Below are 13,733 nucleotides of genomic sequence, written 5' to 3'. Positions count from 1 at the left end.
AAATATTTTAGCTAGATTTAAAATGAGCTACTTTCCCTCCTAAAGTTTATTTATACCAAATCATTTTAAGTCTTTTTTTTTTTTTTTTTTTTTTTTGCTTTCAAGTTGATGAAATATTTAAGTTCAGATCTTAAAGTTGGCAGTGAAACCTCAAATTTATTAAACATTTTGAATCCAGTAGTTTTTTGGAGTAAAACAGCAAGCTGGCCCACATGTTAGTGTGTTTATTTTACTTTTGGATGAGTACCAAAATACTTACACAATGTCCAAATACACAATGTTGCTGACTAGGCATAAAAACTTGGTTGTGTTACTATTTAATATCCACCACACCTTAGATCCTGTGTTGAAAAGAGGAAAGTTAGGGACCAAGAGTTTCAGGTGTGTGTCCTGAGCCCCCCTGTCCTGTTTGTAAGACTGATCCTTGGTGCTACGGGAGTTCCCCCAACACGGCAGCACATCAACAGATGATTATGGATACGGGCCTCTCCACTTGCTTAAGTCTATGGACTGGAACAAAACAGCATTTCCAGTTGACAAAAGGATCCACAGGTAATATTCCATCTCTTAAATAAAGCTTCTGGGAGTTAAACCAATAAACTGCAGCAATGAGAAAACTGTTGACAAAGTACAGCCAGGGAACATTCATTTCTACATATGCTGGGATCTGAACTCTAAGTGACAAGGTGAGGACCTGAAGTACTACAAAGGGAAACCAGGTACCAAGAAAGCACACGATGAGCCTGGGCAAGAGTGCTTCTCTAGACCTCACAGTGTAACCAGAGTGGGATTGGAAAGGAAAGTAGAGGACAGTCTTGTTCATATAGGATGCTATCCTAATTGCTTGTACCAAGGCAACAACTTCTGGCCATGAAATCAGAAAAGCCACAAATAAAACCATTAGCATAGACAATGACAGCCAGTAACTCTGAGTGCTGACATAGGAAGGGCATTGGTACATAGAAGCCCTGTGTGTCTTCAGGCTTTGTGAGATGGCTGGCGCTCCCAAAACATAAGCAAAGACTGAAGTCCAAATTAAAATGACTGTCAAGAAATAAAATAATTTTTGCCATTTAGATGAATGCTTGGTGGCTCGAGACAGATTGAAACAGTGATCTATACAAGCTAGTAAGCAAACTGGATAATGCAAAAAGCCATAAGTGAAGGAAATGATTTGTGTGAGCAGACAGATATGGTATTTTGTAAACCTAATACCTAGAACTACAAAGTCCCTAAAGTAGGACAGAATGGAAATGTTTATCAACAGCAGAAGATCAACAAATGCTAGTGAAAAGCAGAAATACTCCATAAAATTCCAATAGGTGTCTTTCCTTTTCATTCCTAAGATGAGGCTATTTAATAATATTTTCCCAAGTATGATCAAGAACAACAGACAGTTAACATCTAGGGGCTGCTTTGACTGGTGTAACAGGTGCTGAAATGAGCAGTTCACTGAAGAAAGAGCTGTCATTTTTAGTTAGATTTCAAGATGACCTCATGAATACATAGGACAAGAAACAGCTCCACTTTATCTTCTTTCCCTGAAAAAGAAGAAAAGCCTTGATGTTATCATGGCACTCTCTCTACTGTAAGACTTTATTTACATGCTTCTCCATTTGCACAAATTCATGACTTGTGAGTGGAGTGAAGCAGCATTACTAGTTGACAAATGGATGCACAGACAATGACCTAACACTATGAATAGTGACCAGGATCAAACATTTGGTCAGTTTTTGAGCTGTCTTTAAATTTACATGAAGTGTGACTTCTCTATTAAGTGTGGTTTTTATTGACTTGTAAAAGAGAGATTTACCTCAGCCAAAACATTAAAAGAAACACAGATTCAGGGAATTACCAATTACTCCAGACAACCTCCCTTTCTGTGCTTTTGATAGTGAAATTTAGAGGTTGTTTAGGGGTCATTTTGAATACACATTTTCACATTTTTCTATCTAGCTTTCTCTGAAGTTGGGTTGAGAATAACAGGAACCTATGAAAGAACAGGCTTTCTCTTCAGGACATACTTGTTTAAATCTGGCAACTGGGGAGAGAACACAGGAAAGAACAGGATTGTGCATGGGCACCTGAGAACATAAATCCAAGAACAAAGGGCAAGAGCTGAAGCTTGAGTGTCAAATGCATGGGCAAGTGGGAAAGACATCAGAGAGAAAGAAGCTGAGAAAGGATGATTCCAGAAACAGCCTTTCAAGAAAAACACATTGGGGAATAAAGTTCATTGCTTAGAATATACAAAATCCCTCCAGGGTTTGATCCCTGGCACTCCATCCCCTGCAAAAAGAAAACCCTGAACAACAACATACATACCAAATACACACACAGCAACAAGAACAATAAAATGCTAACAATAACAAATCTGAAGAATGTCAACAATTAGATGGGTTAAACTAACACATGGTAGGTGTATCGTTAAAATGTGCTGTACGCAGCCATTAAAAAATAGCAAGAAGGGTGGGATGTAGCACAAAGGTAGTACATCTGCATTGTGTGTTCACAGTCCTAGGCTTGATCCCAGCAATGCTGAAAAGCGTATTCAGCTAGGAAGATTTCGTTTTCTAGTGTAAAAAAGTACTTTTTCTATACTTGTTGAAATTTTTCACATGTAATTAAAGCAATGATAAAGTTCTACAATATTTTAAGTGAAATTCAAGTTATAATATTATGCAATATTTAGGCATAGTGTGTTGAGTCTCAGCTCCCGGGAGGCAAGTGGATCTACATAGAAGATCCAGACCAGCTAGGGGTACTGATATTTTACATTAATAGCAATGATACACTTGAAAGCTTTAGAAAAATAAGAACAAACACCCAAAAAGGGTAGACAGGAAGAATTAAACTCAGAGGTGAAATTAATGAAATAGAGACAACAAAAATACAAAGGATCGATGAAAAGATGAGTTAGTTCTTTCAAACAATCAAGTTAACCAAATTAACCAAACCTTTAGCTAAATTAACCAAAAGAGAAGGATCCAAATTAATATTATAGATGAGAATGACATTACAGCAGACACTCAGGAAATTCACAGAATCATAAGGACATGCTTTCAAAGTCTATTTCTACCAAGTTGAAAACAAAAATGGATGAATTTCTGTATGTGTACAACCTATCAGAGTTAAAAATTGAAATAGACCCATAACATCTAAAGAGAGAGAAGCAGTAATTTAAAAACCAACTAAAAAAGCCCGGGCCAGATAGAGTTAGTTATGGAATTTTACCAAACTCTCAAAGAAAACACCAATATTCCTCAGGTTATTCCATAAAACAGAAGCTGAATGGATATCTCTGAGCTCTTTTTATGAAGCCGGTATTTGTACCCAAACCAGACAAAGACAAACTAAAGAAAATTAAAGACCACTATTTCTTAGGAACATAAATGTAAAGATTTGCAACAAAATACATGCAAACAATCCAAGAACACATTAAAAAATATCATTCACTATAATAAAGTTAGCTTCCTCCCAGTGATATAAGGGTGGTTCAATAGAAGTTAATCAAAAAATGTAATCCACCATACAAGTAAAAGGATAAAAACCACATGGTCATCTCATCAGATGTAGAAAAGGCCTGTGACAAAAAACAACATCCCTTCATAAAACATTTTGGAGAAGGGAAAAATGGAACAGGAATGATAAGTGGGATAGGGCTTGGGAGGGTGTGATAGAGAATAGAATATGGTGAGGGGCAGCCAATACTAAAGGTCTTTTGAGCTAGGCGGTGGTGGTATAGGCCTTTAATTGTGGCACTCAGGAGGCAAGCCTAGTCTACAGAGTGAGTTCCAGGACAGCCAAGGGTTACACAGAAAAACTGTCTTGAAAAACAAAAGCCCCTTTGAAAGCACAAGTTTAAACAGAGTTATTCTGGGGGGGGGGTGGTAGGCAATACCCCAACTAGACACCATATACTTCCAAATAAAACCATTAATACCAAGATTGAGTCATCTACTTTTTGAGTTGTTGGTCAATGGTATCCATAGAGCTGCACTGAAACATTACAGCCTACTGCCGAAGTATTGGTTGCCCTCTAGAAATTGATGATAAGAACCCTATTGCTGAAGATACCACATGCTTGAGTTACATAGAACATGGAGATATCTAGCTGGTACTGGAAGCTAGCTTTCATATTGTTGGGAGGCACTATGCATGCTATCAGAAAAGTAATTGTCTCATCCAGCTATGAACTCTGTGAGCTACAATAACAACCTGCCTGGTAACAAATATTATAGAAGTAGCACAAATATTATAGAAGTGGCACAAATATTATAGAAGTAGCCAATCACTTTTTGATTGGATTTAAGGCCTGATCCACAGGATGGAACCCATACCTCACATCATCAATGAGGTCCAGAACCTGTGGCAAGATGGTCAAGGGCCCTAGGAGGAAACCTACTACTCTGCTAAATGGATATAGCAATAAAACTACTCCTAATGACCTATTGCTATACCTGTAGAGCAGCCATTACTCAGCTCTCGTCAAAATGCATATTATAGTAGCTGGCAATTAACATACAGATCCACAACAGGTCAACATGCAGAGAAGGACGGACTGTGAAAGTCCCAGGCCTAAATGGGCTATCTGTATCTTATCCTTCCTTCCGAGGCTCAGAGAGCCATGTGAAGATGGGGCAGAAAGACAGGAAGAGCCTGAGGCAGTGAATGAGTTCAAGGAAACTGTTTTCAGGATACAAAGGACAGATGTACATACTAACTCAGAGGTTGTGATGACATGCACAAGACTCAACTAACTCAATCCACATTAAATCCCAGAATGGAGGAGGGAATGTGTCACAAAGTCTCACCCCTAGCTAAGGAGCTATTGGCATTGTATTGGTGCCAGGAGAGGGAGAATCCATTTTCTTTAATGGAATGACACCTGATATACTGACCAGGCTCCTGAGCAAGACCCATGCCCAGAACTAGTTGGCCAACATAAACTGGCTTGATGTTTGTTTGTTTTGTTTTTGAGTAAGAGTGGGGAGGCCTCTGAGAGAAAGGAAGGATGAGGGAGGGAACAAGTCAGAATATATAAAGTTGGGTGGACAGGGAGATGAAACAGAGAGATGAATATGATCAAGATGCATTGAATGAGATTCTGAAAGGAAAAAAAATATCTAAAACATTAACAGCAATATATCAAGTTTATGTAAAAGTAATCATAAAGTACTAAAATTATAGAAAAAATATTAAAAATGGTATGGTAGTTAACACTAATAGGTGTTTCTGTCTTTGGTAAACTTTACAGAGTGAAGAAAGATGACAGACCTCAGTTACCTGGTGAACAAATTATTTCACAGGATTAGTGAAGAGACTGAGGGTAAAGAAGCCAGTGTGAGGTGGCTACCAGTCTGTTCACAGTGTGGATCATTACTCTCCAGGACCATCAGCCTATTGTGCCATCAACTCATGACAGTATACAGTTTATTTACATGAAATGTAAGAATCGTGGTTAAAAACATATTATTTTATAAATATAGGTATAAAAGAGAGCAAAGAAGCAAGTGCTTTTCTTCACTCAAGGTTTTTTTCCCTGTGCTCACTCCAGTTTAACTTGGCCTCTCTGAAAAAGTTCCATTCCAGATCTAGCAAACAAGGACAAAGAAATGTAGCTGTCCACCTGACTGACACTGCAGGCTTAATGAGTGGTGGCCTGGATGAGGAAGCCTAGAGGGAAGAGCAGACCACACAAAGCCCTCCTTGGACCAAGAGACAACTTGGCTTAAATTTAAACATGCCATGTTGGTTTAAAATGGAGGTGCAGGAGGAAAAGGCTGAGGGTTCACATGTATAAAAATCCTGGGGCCCCTCAGGGACTGGCTCAGTGGAAAAGAGCACACACTCCTGTAGATGATCTGGCTTGGTTCTCAGCACACATATTGGATGGCACACCTTTTATTCTAGTTCCAGGGGGAACCAATGCCTATGGATTCTATGGCAGCTGAACTCATGTGCACACAAATACACAATTAAAAATAAAAATCCAGGGCCAGAGAGATGGTTCAGCAGATGAAGGTGTCTGTGGCCACGCTGGATGACCTGAGTCAAACCCACAACCCCATGTGATAGAAGAAGAAAATGGACTCTTTCAGGTTGTCCTCTGACCTCCACACATAGGCTGTGGCTCCTCCCAAAATAAATGAAGATTAACAATTTCTTTAAAATCCAGCTTTAACAGTCTATTTTTGGAGTAAGAGAAGCAAGAGAATGTTCTATCCTCAGTGACTCTATTGCTGACATCATCTATCCAGACTGAAATTGGTGCTGGCTAATGTTTGGAGGATCCATTGTTTCCTGGGGGCTCAGAAAAACAAAAAAAAGGATTGGCTCTAATAGAAAACTTACTGGAAGGATTTGACAGAGAGAGTCTGAAGCAGAGTATGTGGGAGAATCTCACAACGGGGAGAAGTTCAGGGAAGGTACACATCTGCAGGCACCAAAAGCAATTAAAAGGGAGCATGCAAGTGATTCCTGAATATGGCCCTTGAAATCAAAACTTTCTCAGAGGAGACATTTCTTAGAGAATTTTATATATGTACCCACTTCTCCCATAATCCACTACAAATGTTCACAATTCCAATATTTTTCTCTTTTCCGCAGGCTCCCAGGATGAAGTGAAATCATCTTATCATACTTTGCCTGCCTCTGCCTACCAAGAGCTGGGACTAAATCCATGCATTGCCATGCCCGGTGCCTATTTTTAGATTATGCTATACTTAGTATACTTTACTAACACACCATACTTGCTATACTTTACTAACACACCATATTTGCTATACTATACTAACATGCCATACTTGCTATATTATACTAACATGCTATACTTACCATACTACAGTAACACGCCATACTTGCTATACTATACTAACAGGTCATACCTGCTATAGTACACTAACATACCACAGTTGCTATACTATACTAACATGCTATACTTACTCTATACTTACTATGCTATACTAACATGCCATACTGACTATACTACATTAACACAGCATACTTGCTATACTATACTATACTATACTATACTATACTATACTATACTATACTGATATGCCATACTTGCTATACTTACTATACTGTACTAATATGCTATACTTACTTTTGACTTGAGGTTATTGTTTTCATTTTACATCCTTCAACTGCATTACTATTGGCTCCTTGTGTGTTATGAGAAATCTCTGTGAAAGGAAACAAAGTGACCATCATTATCAGCCATTTTAATAAACAGTCTATATGTCCCTGTAGAGAATAAAATCATTTTGAGGCTAGAGGCAGCCAAGTGTGTCCCATCTTCATTTCTTTGAGCAGCAGGGAGGACTGTACTTAGTTTGACAGTCCACTCGAGACGCTGAGTTGGGCACACCTAACACAGCATGTGTTTAAAGAAATCTTGTAGTACAGTGCAGTTTTCCCAAGGTCCACACCAGCAGTTCTTACTATTTGGTTTAGTGTCTAGCTTAATATCAGCTAAATTCTCATCTGCATTTAATATGTGTAGATATCACACATACCATATCACTTCTGGAAAATTCTTTGTATATTTAGAAGAGTTGGAGAATAAAAAAGGCTAGTAACTTCAAGTATTATTGTAATACAATTGTATTGCAGAATCTCACTTCTGATCTCAATTTTAAAGCACTGACTACAGCATCAGAAGACAGGTGCAGTGGTGTCCACTCTGGGTCTGGGATGCAGGAAATGAATCAGTGCTACAGATGTTGTGTGAGGTGCGAAGAACGCTAGTCTGAGTCTCATCAGGGGTTTCCCATACCTGTGTCCTAAGATTAATTCTAAAACTAGGGTGTATAATTATGGCCCAGATCACATGTGGAAATGTGGCCCAATCTACACATGAAATAACCTTCTAAAAATAGGCACCATCCAAATGCAAGGGATTCTGTCACTGCTGTTACCCATAGGAGACTGCAATTAACTGTTGGTTAAAAAAAACTGTTCCTCCAAAACATAAACACAAACTTTTAAGATGTAATTCTTGCTTGATAGTGGTTTTGATAGCTTGATAGTGGTACAAAACTGAGGTTCCTAAAACATACACATTTTATTCAGTCCTTTAATAGCCCATATTTCCCATTGATACCCATCTCAGATCATTTCCTCAGATACCCTACACACACATATAATACATAACCCCATTTATGCATGTATACATTCCATATACATATCCCCCCATACACACACACACACACACACACACACACACACACACACACACACCCCATTCCTAGATTCTTCCTGTTAGATTGGCCCATGTGGAGACATCCTTCTGTGTTCTTGTCCCTGCCGTATACTGGATGACACAGTTGAAGATGATGGAGGCTCTGTCAATGTGGGTCCCTGTGTGACTGTGGGGCAGAGCCACTGAGGATTCACAGTTGATGCCTGGTAAGCAAATCTTTGCTGCATTAAGCCACTGAGATTTTTTAGATGACCTGTTAAGCCAATTCTGACTAGAGTAATTCCTCAGTGTTCTGTGTCCTCTGGAAGTGTTTTTAACCTCACATGACTTATTTCACAACAGAAAAGCTATAAAGGAAACTGTAACTTTGAAAAGTAACGATACGAATATAAGAAAATTGGCTACAATTACTATTTAATTTTAATTTATGTGTTCTAGTAGCTTTTAGGTTTTCTTCTGATGTGCTCACATAGGAAACTAATATCTCAATTCAGTGATCTGAATTTAAACTCCAAGAAATGAGAGTGTTGAAGGAAGGACATCAGACAGAGCAGGAATCAATGAAAGGTAAAAACAGCAACAGGATGAGCATCATGGCTCATGCCTATTAATCTCAGCACTCGGAAGGTGGGACCAGGAGGACTACATTGCCTGACTATTTTGAACCACTTTTCTTAATAATTAAAAATTTTCTGACAAAATAGTTTATACATACTACCAAAATTCATTCACAAAAGAGTGCTAAGTATCTATTACAGAAACCAACCTCTGGCTGGAGACATGGCTTGGTACTTCTGCTTTTGCAGAGGACCTGGATTTGGCTCCTTGCACCTGCATAGTGGCTCAGAGCCATCTGTAACTCTAGTTCCAGAGGATCCAGTACCCTCCTCCAGCCTCAACAGGAGCAGGCACATCTGTGCTGCACACACACAATACACACATAAATACCAATACATATAAAAATATACACAACACAGATATAAACACCAATATATATAAAAATATACACAACACAGACATGTACACAAATAAAAATAAAAATATACACAATGTAGGCATAAACACAAATACATATAAAAATATTTTAATCTTAAAAGAAACTATTTTAGACCTTCCCCCACAAAGTTTCAACAGTTATTTTCATTGACCAAGTATTTAAGAATAAAGTACTAAACTTAGTATAGAGCTTAACTCGTGTCACAAGACCAGAATTATACTAACATCAAAACCAAAGGTAGTTCAAGAAAAGTATATCATAAATCAATATGCTTTATGAACATAGGAGCAAAATTCTTTAACAAAACACTACAAAGTCCTACACAACCAGTGCCAACTAGTTTAGAAAATCTAGTAACAGGCTGGAGAGATGGCTCAGAGGTTAAGAGCCATCCAATTCCCAGCAACCACATGGTGCCTCACAACCATCTGTAATGAGATCTGATGCCCTCTTCTGGCATGCAGGGATACATGCAGGCAGCACATTGTATACATAATACATAAATACATCTTTACAAAAGAAAAAGAAAATCTAGTAACTAACTTGTAAATCTTCTAGATGACCATCTAGAGGCTGGAAAACAAGTGAATGATGAGTAAATGCAGTCCTCAGTAGGACCCTGGGGCAGAAAGTATGGTACAGAGATGTGTGAGCAGAGGCCTGTCTAAGGAGACTGTTACGAACAGATCCTTGGAGCCCAAAGGCCCCTGGGCCTTGCCAGTTATAGCTGAGTTCTGCTGCTGCATGCAGCTTCCCTTGATGTCCCTCATTCCTGCCATGTGACTTTCTCATGCTTCTGTACACTGCCTCTGGGCTTCTTCCAAGAGGGAATTGGATCTTGCTACACACTGCCTGGCCTCCTGGGATTTCCTTTGTGATCTGGTGGAGCCTGTCACCGTGGCACCTTGCATGCCTGCAGAAGCAGCCTGATGTGCATGACAGCACTGTCTGCCACCAGCTTGTCATTCTTAGTGCTGTCTGAATGTCTTAACCTTAAATGGCTCATTGTGAAGTACTGGCTCATACCTTGAGAACCTGTGTTTGGCTTACAGGGCTTATAGATAGACCCAAGCCTCTGACCCTGACAGCTCAGCCTACAAGCCACTAGCACTCAGCAATCAGAACAGTACGCCTCTGGTTTGAGAGTTTAAAGACAAGTCCCTGGTGTCTGACTCCAGGAGCAATTCTAAGTGCTGTTAAGTTTCTGGCTTTGAAATCCCATCTTATAAGCTTCCCCCATTCAGCACCTTAGGCTAGACCTTGTACCGTTCCCACCAGAGAGGGCTCCTCTACTAATTGATAACTACCTTCACCCAGTCTTTCAAGCTTGAGCTCCTGTTTTGACAAAATAGCTAAATTTAAATTTTGTCTTGTTCTCTCTGTCCTGCAGCTTTCACACAGGTTTTTCAACACCTTCTGCATGTATGTGTATGTTGTATATGCCTCTATGCACTTAAGATTTTAGGTGACTGTCCAGGTAGCTTGCTGTTTCTGTCTTCTCTGCACCTTTTGGAAGTTGCTTGACTGCATTTCCTAGTATTGTTATCCTCCTCCTCCTCAGGGTTTTGATGAGGTTGAAGATTAGACTGTCACTATTGTTGCTCTCTCTTCCTAAATAGAAATATTAGATACAAGACTTAAACTTTCCAGCTTAGGACAACTCTGTAGTAACCTGTTATACTATTACCTTAGGACTGGATATGTAGTTCTTGCCATTTGCTCTTGTTGCCTCCATAGCAATAGATCTTAAGTGGGTATGTTCTTACTTTTCTTTCTCCTAGAGCATAATTGATATATGCTATCTTTATATATATAGTCTTGTATCAAGCCTAAATATTTTCTTTAGACTAAAAGGGGAATTGTAGTGAGATATCCACCCGGCCCACACCTGTTGCACCAACCACGCCCATTTGGGCATGGTCACGGGTTTGGATGTGCTAGGGGACCCCAGCTTGCTCTCTTACTTCCTGGTCAGGTTGCATAGAGCATCTGGGTAGCATCTGTGAAGCGGGAACCCGCGGCAGTCATCTGCTTCTTGTGTAAGTGAATTCTCCCCAAATAAACCCCACTTAACCTATATTGAGTCCACTGAATTTTATTTTCCATGCTATATCTATCTATCCATCCATCCAACCATCCATCCATCCATCCACCTACCTACCTACCTATCTACCTACCTATCTATATATATCTGACTCTGGTAGGTTAACAGAATGTTGGGGGTTAAGCAGAACCCTTGAGCCAAACAATTCTACCTAAGTATATATGGTACTCTTGAATTTATTGATGTAAAAAAATTTTGTGGATGGCATATGTATACCTTTTTAAAAATTGAATTTAGTTATTGTGTGTACATGAGCAGATGTATGTATGCCACAAGATATGTGGTGGTCAGAAGACAAAGTGTTTGGTTTTCTCCTTTACCCTGGAGACCCTGGGGCTGTCAAGCACCATTCCCCACTGAGCCATCTTGTGCACCTTCTACCATGCTTAAGAGAAGATGTCCCACTGAATAGAATTTGCTATTTGTGCTACATTGCTGGCTAGAAAGGCTTGCAGCAAGGTTCCAGAGAAAATCTTTGTAATTAGACAATGTGTGAAATTGTGAAGATGAAACAGAGAAGACCCCAGATCTTAGAAATAGCAGGAATGTATCGTGTCTGCCAAGGAAAGCTACAGGCAACAACAGGTCTGTAAGAACAGGCCAGGCCAGGCCCATAGGAAATCACATCACACCACCATGTGTCTCAAACACTAGCAATGGACCTATAGGATTTGCTGTTCTCCCTGCTGGCTGTTGGCTTTGGGAAACCTTGCAAAACCCTGGCTTGGAATGGGGTTGTTCAATCTGTACCACTATTTAATGGGAGCATGAGACTTGCTGTTTTGATTTTTATAGGGCCTCAAAGTTAAGAAGACTTAGACTTGAGTCTCAGAAGAGAGTTTGGTCATGGAGTTTTGAATAGTGTTGGAAGTGTGAAGACTATGGAGGTGCAAGCTAGACTAAATGTATTGTGTATTATGGGATGGCAGTGGTCTTTGGAAGCAAGGGGTCAAAAAGACTGTTTTCTGGCCATGAATGTCCTCTTGTGTTGTTTTGCATCTGGGAAGATGTCTTAGTTGGGGTTTCTATGGCTGTGAAGAGACACCATGCCCACATCAACTCTTAAAAGGAAAACATTTAATTGGGGTGGCTCACTTATAGTTTCAGAGGTTTGCTCCATTATCATCATTACAGGCAGCATGGCAGCATGCAGGCATAGTACTGGAGAAGTAGCTGAGAGTTGCAGGCAAGAGGAAGTGGTCTGTGTGTCACACTAGATAGTATCTTGAGCAATGACCACCCCCAGGAACACACGTCCTCCAACAACACCACATCTACTCCAGCAATGCTACATCATCTCCATGTAGTGTCACTCCCTTTGGAAGCCATTTCCTTTCAAACCACAGAAGGCCTTATTCTTTATCCCCACGGGCCAGCTTTGCTGGGTGCAGCAGCTTTAGTTGGAAGTGACTTTCTCTCAGGGCCTGCAGTGGCTCACTTCATCTCTTCTTAGCCTGCAGTTTCTGCTGAGGAACCTGCTAGATTGCAACTAGGGCTTTCTTACTTTAAAATAGATTTGAAAATCTTTTCTTTGTCTTGTACTTCAGCGCTTAAGCTGTATTAGAGGTCTTTTCTGGACAAATTTGGGTTCTACAATACTTCATCTACATATATATCTGCATTTTACCCATGATTTGAATTGTCACACTATTTCATTGAAATCATTTGTTTCCTTAACTTTTCCCTTCAACTTTGGGTATTCAAAAAAAAAAAAAAAAAAAAAAAAAGGACTCTTTGTTCATTTAATGGTGTCCTAGAAGTCCTAAAAACCTGACTAAACTTTCAAAAGGCCCATCTTTAAGTTCATATATTCTTTTAAAAATTAAAATAAATTGAATTAAAATATAATTTCATCATTTATTCCTTTCCTCCCTTTAACTCCTCCCATATCCTTTTACTCCTTCCCAAATTCAGTCTCTTTTTATTATTTATTATTGTTACACATCTGCATAAATATACAAATACAACCTTCTGAGTCCATTTAGTATTAGCTCTATGTATTATTTCATGGCTCAGCACTTGGTATTAGATAATCAGTTAGGGTGTTCATTCTTGGGTTCTTTGTCTAGGGGTAAGGTGCCATGAGATTTTTCAATAGAGTGTCTATTAGTGTTGTCATTGTGTATGTCTTGCATCCTGTCGAGGTATCTTGGGTATAACTTCCTTGTCACTTCTAAGAGACACAATCTACAGCTGATCCTCAGCCTTTTACAATCTTTCTACCCTCTTTCATTATGCTGCTGAGTCTTAGGTGCAGGAATTGTATTGTATTATAGACGTATCAGTTATTCTCTTCATTTTGACCAATTGTAGTTTTCAGTGATGGTCTGTGTCCCCTGCAAAGAGGAGTTTTTTTGAAAAGGTGTGTATTGGTTTGAATGAGAGTGGCCTCTATAAGCTCACAGATTTGAATGCTGGATCACCGG

At 39.4% G+C, this 13,733-nt stretch overlaps 1 protein-coding gene across 2 annotated transcripts in view; it reads right to left on the bottom strand.

Moving 5' to 3' along the window:
• Window positions 1-208: 208 nt before the first annotated feature.
• The window catches only part of Gpr160 (G protein-coupled receptor 160), a 36,833-nt gene continuing 23,308 nt past the window's right edge, over window positions 209-13,733 (bottom strand). For both annotated transcript variants that reach the window (XM_051185874.1, XM_051185873.1), the window contains 2 exons: window positions 7,109-7,187; window positions 209-1,541 (listed from right to left, as the gene is read on the bottom strand). In XM_051185874.1, the coding sequence (XP_051041831.1) occupies window positions 461-1,471 (1,011 nt within the window). In that variant the 5' untranslated portion in view covers window positions 1,472-1,541; window positions 7,109-7,187 and the 3' untranslated portion in view covers window positions 209-460. The remainder of the gene's footprint in view (window positions 1,542-7,108; window positions 7,188-13,733) is intronic.

Source organism: Phodopus roborovskii, unplaced genomic scaffold (genome assembly GCF_943737965.1).
Source record: "Phodopus roborovskii unplaced genomic scaffold, PHOROB, whole genome shotgun sequence".
Lineage (NCBI taxonomy): Eukaryota > Metazoa > Chordata > Mammalia > Rodentia > Cricetidae > Phodopus > Phodopus roborovskii.
This window is presented reverse-complemented; position numbering and strand designations above follow the sequence as displayed.